This window comes from Babylonia areolata, chromosome 30 (genome assembly GCF_041734735.1).
Source record: "Babylonia areolata isolate BAREFJ2019XMU chromosome 30, ASM4173473v1, whole genome shotgun sequence".
Lineage (NCBI taxonomy): Eukaryota > Metazoa > Mollusca > Gastropoda > Neogastropoda > Buccinidae > Babylonia > Babylonia areolata.
The window spans coordinates 6,417,032-6,427,519 of record NC_134905.1 but is presented as its reverse complement, the minus strand read 5'-3'; the positions used below and the strand labels follow the sequence as shown (position 1 = coordinate 6,427,519).

The 10,488-nt window shown below is 41.3% G+C and overlaps 1 protein-coding gene across 1 annotated transcript in view; it reads right to left on the bottom strand.

Moving 5' to 3' along the window:
* The window catches only part of LOC143275577 (uncharacterized), a 43,618-nt gene extending 33,857 nt beyond the window's left edge, over nt 1-9,761 (bottom strand). Inside the window, exon 1 of the mRNA XM_076579778.1 lies at nt 9,643-9,761. Coding sequence (XP_076435893.1) covers nt 9,643-9,688 — 46 coding nt within the window. The 5' untranslated portion in view covers nt 9,689-9,761. The remainder of the gene's footprint in view (nt 1-9,642) is intronic.
* Between the last annotated feature and the right edge of the window lie 727 nt (nt 9,762-10,488).

Sequence of the window (10,488 nt, the reverse complement as noted above, 5' to 3'; positions counted from 1 at the left end):
ACAAAAGACTAACTCACTAAGCTGTAAATGACTGCCAACTGCAATGGAGAAGCATGTCAGTCTGTGGTATTGAGAGTCATAGTCCTTCGCAAAAGACTAACTCACTAAGCTGTAAATGACTTCCAACTGCAATGGAGAAGCATGTCAGTCTGTGGTATTGAGAGTCATAGTCCTTCACAAAAGACTAACTCACTAAGCTGTAAATGACTTCCAACTGCAATGGAGAAGCATGTCAGTCTGTAGTATCATTCACATAGTCCTTCGCAAAAGACTAAGCTGTGAATGACTTCCAACTGCAATGGAGAAACCATTGATCATACAGCTCTCACTCTGCTGTTGACCCAGCTGTATGTAAGCTTATGTCAAGCTGAGCAATGCAACAACTAAGTCACACAAACACTATTAGTATATCTTCCTTCTTCTTAAGTTCCAGTTTCCACTCGGGCCTACTTCAGGTTCTTGTCCACACTGTTTCACACCTGTAAATCAGACACATTTGAATGCTATACAGCATGCTGATCTCTTCCTGTTCCCCAGTGCTCCAGTAAGTGGAGTACAATGACCCTTCCTTAGGTGACAAAAACCTTTTAGTTTACTGTACCCTTCCCTAAGCAATGCTGCCTTCTGACCGAAATCTTCTTGCCTCCAGTTTCACACCCTGCTTCACACACTAACAAGAAGTTCACTGTGTCAGAAAACTGGACCTGACCAATCTTTGTGGGAATGTAGGCAGTGGGTGGGTGGGGTAGGGATGGGTGACTCTGCATGAAAAGAGAGACAAGCAGAGAAAAGAGAAAACTTGTAACAGCACAAATTTTATTTTAATTAAAAACAAAGAAACAAACAAAAGAAACCAAACCATCACACACACACACACACACACACACACACAAAAGCATGCATGCATGCACCTCAAACACAGAACAGTACAGACTGCATGTAGTGTCAAGGCGATGTGTGAAATCTTGTCTGGGAATCTACACTGCTATCAGTTCACATGCCGTGACATCTCCTATCTGCTGGAATCCCTTCACCCTCTCACCCTTTGAACTTTTTCTCTTTCCTCAGCTCAACCACTCCCATATCCACCCTCTAAACCAGTCACACACACACACACACACACACACACACACACACAGCCACCCTCCAAACCATCACACACACATGCACACACTCACATACACACACTCCCACATCCACCCTCCAAACCATCACACACACACAAACACTAACACGCTCCCATATCCACCCTCCAAAACCATCTCACAAACACACACTCCCATATCCTCCCTCCACACCATCACATACACGCACGCACACATGCACACACACGCACAAACACGCGCATGCACACACACACAGGTACACGCACGCACCCGCGCGCGTGCACACACACACACACACACACACAATCATCCAACTCCTCGTCCTCCCCATCCCATTTCTCCACCATGATAATTTTGTTACTCCTGTAAGGGAGCCACAATACACACACCTACACACTACTGAAAATCATCATCATCATCTTGGATCTACATCACACAGGAGGGGGAGTGTGGGTGGGTGGGGGTGGAGGGAAGATATGTGTCACAAGGCCTTGAAACTAAACATAATATATATATATATATATATATATATATATATATATATATATATATATAGATACATACATACACACATATTTTTGCACTTAAGCCTAGTTTCAGTTGGAACTAACTCTACTGAGATATATCGGGTGTCCCCCCAAAAAGTGAACCGCTTTTTGACAAGTATTTGACATGCTTTTTGACATGCTGTTTTGAATTTGACAATACTCGCATAATCTGCGTCCAAACTTTTAGATATTTTGCAAACTTGATGATACCATAAGGTTACTGTGTAAAAATTTTCAATGAATTCAGTTTCTCTATCACTGAGAAAATACTTGTCAAAAAGCGGTTCACTTTTTTGGGGACACCCAAGATATATATATATATATATATATATATATATATATATATATATATATATGACTAACTCTTGATGCTACAAGAACCTTTGGTCTGTGTCTCACTGAGGGTGTGGGTATGATGGGTGCTGGGTGGGCAAGCAGGGCAAAGTCTCTTCAAAATTATAAGCTCGTTTCCGGCCTTGACGCTCCCTTCAAGAGTTTTTTGTTGTTGTTTTTTCCTTCCTCTTTATCCTGTTTTGGGTTTGACTGGTGTTTTTCTTCTTCTTCTTTTGGGGCAGATATGGGTCACAAGGCCTAGTAGCTAAACATAATCATATGCACTTTGGCCTAGTTTCCAGCCATCAAACTTGCATGGTTACAAGATCTCGCCTCTGTGCCCTCACAGGAGATGGGGAATGTGTGTGTGTGTGTGTGTGTGTGTGGGTGTGTATGTGTGGGGGGGTGGAGGGTGGGGGTTTAGAGGGGGGTCACATTGCAAGTGTTTACATATTAATCATAGGCATATGTTGGCCTGTAGAGTGATAGTGCATATGTTGGCCCAGTTTCCACAATGCCAGCCTTGAGAAACTCAAGAAACCTTGTTGCCTTCACATCCCCACATAACAGGCTGGGAAGAATGTGGGTGGGGTAGGGGGCTGAAGGGGGATTGGGGAGGGGTTACAGGGCCAAGCCTATTCATAATCACAAGCATGTTGGCATGTTCAGCCTTGAGAAACTGCAACTAATATAAAGATTCTTGTCTCTGTGTCCTTACAGGGGGTAGACATGTGTGGAAGGAGATGGTGGGGAAATGGGGGTGGGGGGGTGGGGGGTTGGGGGGGGTTAGCATAGACAAATACATATATCTCAGTGGGGGAGAGTGTAGGGGTGTAAGGAGGGTGGAAGGGGTCGGGGGGGGGGGCAAGCCTAGCACCTATACACAGCCATATAAGTAGTAGAAATGGCCCACATAACATTCCTGGCCCTCTCTCTCTCTCCATCCCTCCCTCTCCTGGCTGACTCAAATTCCTTTCCAACATCCCTCCCGCCCACTTGTCATCACATCACAGCTTGGTGCACACTGAGACTGCTGTGTGTGTGTGTGTGTGTGTGTGTGTGTGTGTGTGTGTGTGTGTGTGTGAGGAATAATGATGTGTGAATGTGCATGTGTGTGTGCCTATCTCTCTGGTTCATGAACATTATAAAATTGTGTGTGTGTGTGTGTGTGTGTGTGTGTGTGTGTGTGTGTGTGTGTGTGTGTGTGTGTGTGTGTGCGCCTCTCTCTCTGGTCTCACATTTACAGTCTCACATCTATAAAATCTTTTTAAGAGAAAGTGTGTGTGTGTGTGTGTGTGTGTGTGTGTGTGTGTGTGTGTGTGTGTGTGTGTGTGGAAGGGGGACGGGGAGGGAGTGCATGCATGTATGTGTGTGAATGTGTGTCTGTGTCACACTGTGTCTGTACGTATGTGTGCATCTGCAAGTGTACATAATATGCAAGCATGTGCATGCATGTGTGGGTATGCATGTGTGGACATGCATACATATGAGTGTGTGGATGCATTGGAATATACCGTTATGTATGAGTAAATGTTTTTGCATGCATGCACATGCTTGTGTGTGTGCGTGTGTGTGAGCATACACAGACCATACACACTTCTACATACATGCAGATACATGTATACATTGTGTGGAGAGCACTCAAGTGGCCTTATTGCCCAGAAACATGAGAGGCTGGGTGCACTTGATAAAGACCTGAATAAAGATAGAGACAGAGTAGGAAAAACCCTGTGTATCTCACAGAGTGTGGGAAAGATGAGGAGCACAAAGTCCTAAATACTCTATCAGTCAGCCAGTCAGTCAGTCTCTCTATCTCTCTGTCTGTCTCTCTCTATCTCTCAGTCTGTCTCTCTCTACCACCTACACAACACATTCTCTATAGATGCCAAAGTAGATTTTTATATAAATCTTACCCTAAAGTTCAAACCGTAATTCTTTCACAGGCGCTCTTCGGTAGGATAGAACTATGATCAAACTACAACTTGCAGACATGAGTCTTGATTTATCTTTCATTTTCAGCTGTTATCCATTTTATCTTTCGTTTTCAAAAATCAGGCATCATTATCTCTCTCTCACTGTCTCGTCTTTCTGTCTCTTTGTCTCTGTCTCTCTCCTCACTGTCACTCAAAGTCCCAATTTTTATCCCCCACCCCACTCTGAGGTAAAAACTACCATATTGCAGTTACCTTCAACAACCCTCCACCCCCCTCCCACCACTTCCTCAATCACAATGAATCACACGCACGCATACTCATGTACACATACACGCAACGTCTATTATCACTGAAAAGACGTTAAATTAAAGAAAGAAAGAACACACACACACCACACACACACACAAAAGCCCCCACCATCACCACCCTTATCTAGCCACCTATGTTGGCAGGGATTGCACCATACATAACTGAGAGGCTCCACTGTGCATCCACTGCAATCAATCATTCATCACCTCCCCCCCCCCCCCCCTCCCCCCAACCCCCTTTCTCCCAGTTCTGGCGTCTGTCTGGCCTTTGATCAGAAGATCAGAATGCGTAACCAACCACAATTCATCCCCACCCCCATCCCCAGTCAGTTTCTGTTGTCTTCCCTATCTGACATTTCTCTCCCTTGTCTTCCATCATTTCTTCTCCCCTCGGTCTCTCTTCAACAGTTCTCTCCTTGCTGTGTGTCAGTTCCTTCTCTCTCTTTTATTTTTCTTCCCTCCCTCTCTCTCTCTCTCCAGTTCATCTCCTCTCTTCACCAGTTCTCTCCCCTCTCTCCATCAGTTCTCTCCCCTCTCTCCATCAGTTCTTCTCTCTTCACCAGTTCTCTCCCCTCTCTCCATCAGTTCATCTCCTCTCTTCACCAGTTCTCTCCCCCCTCTCTCCATCAGTTCATCTCCTCTCTTCACCAGTTCTCTCCCCCCTCTCTCCATCAGTTCATCTCCTCTCTTCACCAGTTCTCTCCCCTCTCTCCATCAGTTCATCTCCTTTCTTCACCAGTTCTCTCCCCTCTCCATAAGTTCATATCCTCTCTTCACCAGTTCTCTCCCCTCTCTCTCCATCAGTTCATCTCCTCTCTTCACCAGTTCTCTCCCTCTCTCTCCATCAGTTCTTCTCCTCCCTTCACCAGTTCTCTCCCCTCTCTCCATCAGTTCTTCTCCCCTTCACCAGTTCTCTCCCCTCTCTCCATCAGTTCATCTCCTCTCTTTACCAGTTCTCTCCCCTCTCTCCATCAGTTCATCTCCTCTCTTCACCAGTTCTCTCCCCTCTCTCCATCAGTTCATCTCCTCTCTTCACCAGTTCTCTCCCCTCTCTCCATCAGTTCTTCCCTCGCGATCTCTTTCTCTTCATCAGTTCTCAACACTGTTTTCTCCCCTTTCTTCACCAGTCCTCTCGTCTCGGTTTCTCTGTCAGTTCGTTCCCCTATCAGTTCTCCCCCATTTGTCACTTCTCTCCCTTCTCTCCATCACTTTTATCCTCACAGTTCTGTCCCCTCTCTCAAAGTTCTCTCCCCTCTCTCCATCACCTCTCTACTACCCTCTGTGCAGTCACTTCCCAAGGGGGGAACCATGGGTCTGGGCCTGTAATGTTTTTGCTGACAGGGCGTAAAGGGCAGTCAGGCTGCTGCCATTACGATACACGATACATGGGTGCTGTGCTGTGGTGACAGAGGCTTTCTCCTGGGACAACTGACATATACATACATGGATCGTGTGGATAATGGCAGCAAGTTGGTGGTTGCCCACTCACTTGATTTATTCGCTCTCTCTCTCTCTCACTTTTCTCTGCAGGGGCAGCTGACATATGGCGGTAATGGATAATTCATGCATACATGTTGTGCATTAATCGTTGCCAATTATGCGCAAGGCTGAACTTTCCGTCAATCACTGTGAGTTAATGACTGCGATGAATGTAGATTTGCGTCGATAATGGCAGAGTTTAAAAAGTCAGTTAAAGGAAACTACGATAAAGGAAATTATGCTTGACAGATGACCGATTTCAAAACCACTTACTGCTCAAATTCTGTTGTTGTGTCTTTTATTCATTCTTTTGTATCATAACCACAAAGTGATGGATCATTTGAAAGTTGAACTCCAGAAAATAAAAGTGCTAAAATGCAAAAAGAAAACTTGTACACATATGCAGCACTTCCTTTTGACACTCAATTTTTAGTAGTTATAAATCTCAGGAGACCAAAGTTAAAAAAGTAAATAAATAAAAATATTCCTTGTGACCCCGGTACACTTGGTAATAAAGACATATTCTATTCTTAATGAATAAATAAGAAGAAAATACTGATAATAATAAAAAAAATAATAAATAAAAGAATGAAGAAACACAAAGTCAGAACAGTATAACCATACTTAACATGTTAGAAAAAGAAAAAAATATTTTGCTGGATTACACTACAGCTGTTCAATATACACATTTGATATTCTGCATTTAACATTTATGCATACATCTGTCATACTCATGATACTCATAGTAGTAAAGGAACTGAAGGGGACTGACTTGAGGCACCTGATTGGCATTCTACATATATAATGCTAGCCTTTCTTCTTCTTTGTTCATGGGCTGCAACTCCCATGTTTACTTGTATAGATTGATCTCTCATATTTTACAAAGATTACTGTTTTCAATTCCACCATTTAGGCACGTACTGAGGTATGTATGCTGGGCAATTAATGTTTCCATATCCAACTGAACACTGATATGGTTTACGAGATCTTTCACGGGTGTATTTGATATTTGATTTGTGTATACAAATCAAGGGTGTTGAGGTACTAACAGATCTGCAATCTGACCAAATAAAAATCCAACTGATCTCTACGCTTAGAGTTAGACCCACCATATGCCACAAAAGAGAACTGAAAGTATGGGCACTGCAACACCACAGCTGTCATGCCCATCATCTCCACCCTTAACCTACTATTACTATGTACTAGACACTGCACCCATTCAGAATCAAACCACCGACTTCAAGTGGACACCCTTGAGATAAGAGCTCAACGCTCTTAACCACTTGACCATAACACCTTAGGTCATCAGCACAATTTACACTGTAATGTGATACATTTCTTCCCACAAGGTTGCTGTCTTTGAATTCAGTGCATGGTTCTATAACCAGAGATACTCTTTTTTTCTTTTAAAAAAATATAAATATTATACTATATAAATAATTTATAATGTCAATATTCATTACACTTTAAAATCAAAGGCCAAATTCTGGGTGTCTCTATAACTATTCCATGCAATTTACTAACAAATTGTTTTGAAAAACAAAAAATAAAACAAAAACTCCCGTAAAACTGAACTTAAAAGTTAATCAGGTGTTTCAAATTTTGAACTGAAAATCATGCATGTTCTTGTACACACCAAGATATGTTTGAGAAATCACTGGAATTGAACTGAATCCAGTGAATGACTCTTATTCTACACTGAAGATATGGGGAAAATAAAACTGACAAAAAGTAAAATCATGTACTGACAGCCAAATGTATAACACACACACACACATACACACACACACACACAAATTAATGACATGCTATGTCAAAGCCAGACAGAGCCAGCTGTCAATTAATACTACAAGTCATAACAAATGCATGCATTGTTCTTCGGCATTTGGAATGTGGTGACTCACTCAGTCACTGACACACTGGTTTTTTACTTTTTACTGCACAAATGAGTCCTTACCCATACATGTACATGAATGCACAGAAAAAAACTGTATCACTTTCCCATACATGTACATGAATGCAAAGAAAAATCTGTATCTCATTCTGATGTTTGTATTCATGATGCAATGCAGAATGATTCAGTCTAGTTCACCTGACTGATTTCTTGCATGTTAATTGTATGTGCACACATGCATAAATATGAGGACACACACAGTGACACACAGACACATTGCCGCACAAATGTCAAAAAGATTAAGTTCACCATGAACCCAAAGTTAATCAATATCTTATTCTGATGTTTGTATTCATGACGCAATGCAGAATGATTCATCCCAGTTCACTGGATTGATTATTTTTTTTATAAGTTGTATGTGTGCCTGCATCCAGACACACACACACACACACACACACACACACACACACACACACACACACACACACACACACACCCTGTGATTCAGACTGGTAAATATCCTTTACAATTTCAGCATCTGATAAGGTGAAGATGAAATGTATTTCAGCCCTGCCCTGTTCATATGAGGAGACTATTTTCTGTTCCAATTTATTTGTAAAATATTACTATGATATACTTTAATGGTCCCTCCCATATTTGGTGACTATAATTTCCAGTGCTTGCGCTCTATTTTTCATATGGTATGGTAATTGGTATCATTATTGTGCCATATTATGTTGTACAGCAATGCCTTGAATTTTATTGCATTGTGTTGTACTGAGTGATATGGTGTCGTTCTGTAATCCAATTTTACTCATTTATAAATCCTGCCCAACAACATTGAAAAATTTACATTTATTCTTGTCAGACTTTTATCCAACTGTATTGAATTGTTTACATTTATTCTTGTCAGACTATTTTCTCTGTGAGAAATTTGGGCCACTCTTTCTTTTCTTGTCTGGATGTGTGTGTGTGTGTGTGTATATATATATATATATATATATATATATATATATATTATATATATATTATATCTGTATTCTACAAAATTTGGCAGGGACTGTTTAACTCTTTACTGTACTGTCGTGGGTTCTTTGTAGTACATTGTACATTTACTCTTTCATGCTTTTGAACATGAAATTATAAATCATACAAAATCTAGAATAAGGATCACAACAAATCACTATTTTTTATATCCATAAGTATATTAATTAACAATAAGTATATAATCTTTTTTGTTAAACAATCCTGTAAAATATAAACCAGTAGGCTTAATTCCCAGTATTACTACTAATACTAGCCTATGTCACACCCTAACGCTCAGAAATCTGATATCTTAAGCCGAAATATTTATCAAGCGATACCAGAGTGAGTGGGAGAGGCGAAAGTCTTGATCTCTTGATCTTTATGCGCTTGCAGCACGGTAACAGACGCAGACGCGACAGTGGCACCGTCTCTTTCGAGATACCTAACAGAATGCTGTCAGCAAAGACACATGTATTCATGTATGATGCCACTGCCGCGATGTTCTAATACTTAACATAACCCAGTCCAACCCAACCAAACCCAAACCAGCAGTCGAACTTTTTTCTTTTTACTCCCCTTCTTTTAGCAGACAAAAAACAAAACATCAACTAAGCTTGAACAATGAACATGATTACGTCAAGCATTAAAACGCCGTAGTCGTGAATCATCAGCATGACAAAGTCTTCTCTTTCGCTCTCTCTCTCTCTCTCTTTCTCTCTCTGACTCACGACATAATTACTAATGATGATGATATTCAGACCGGTCCGTCTGCAACACTGGCTCGTGATGCCATGCACGCGCTCCAAAAAACTGGTTAGCAGCCACTGTCTCGATCTCAACATCACCACCAGATTGAACAACTAAACAGAGAAATACCGACAAATAAAATAAACGATGGGAGAACAAATTGAAAGAAAATTGCTCAATATAGATGGTTCTACCATTTTCCCGACCCCAAAATACCGGTGCCATAGAATTAAGAGTGAAAAATCTGAAAATGTCAGGTTTACTCACACGAACTCTCAGAAGCAGCCGCCATCTTCGACACCAGCAAAGTCATGTGACCATTCTCCGGCCCTGGAGAGTCAGCGAAGCAGCGCGTGCACTGCGCGAGGCTGGCTGGCTCAGTGATTTTTCTCAACTTGTCTTTGTTGTTGCTGAAGTGAGGGAACCGTACAAAGATACTGATACCACTAATAGCATCCTTGCCAACAAAATTTAATAATCAGTTCGGTCCAACACGGTGGCAGACAGAGACACAGAGAGAGAGAGAGAGAGAGAGGGAGAGAGAGAGTTATTCTCTTTCAATATTTTTTTTCTCTCTTCTTTTTTCTCTCTCTCTCTCTCTCTCTCTCTCTCTCTCTGTGTGTGTGTGTGTGTGTGTGTGTGTGTGTTTTCTTTTCTTTCCCCTTTGATGGATGGATTAAAAAAAAAAAAAGCATTGTCATTCTTACTGTATTACCCTCATGTAACATGATTTATTGAACTCTGTCTCTCTGTGTGTCTCTCTCGCCAAGCCAACGTACACATGCGTCCTTGGTAGGTGAGAACTGAGAGCAGCGACAGTTACTTTGTAAACTCAACTTTGTTATCATTTATGTATTCATTTATTTAGTTATCTAATAATCTATTTATTCAGTTTGTTTGCTTGTTTACTCAATTCATTTATTCATTTTTTTTTATGCATCATCCCTTTACATATTCGTTCGTTGAAGAAAATTGACAGAAAGGTTACTCGTTTACTATATATAACAAGAGGGGGAACCCTATGATAACAATAAGGTTTAGTTTTACAACAATTTATAGATCTGCATTTACATAATGTAGGCCGAAATCTTGTTAATAGAAACAACGGGATAA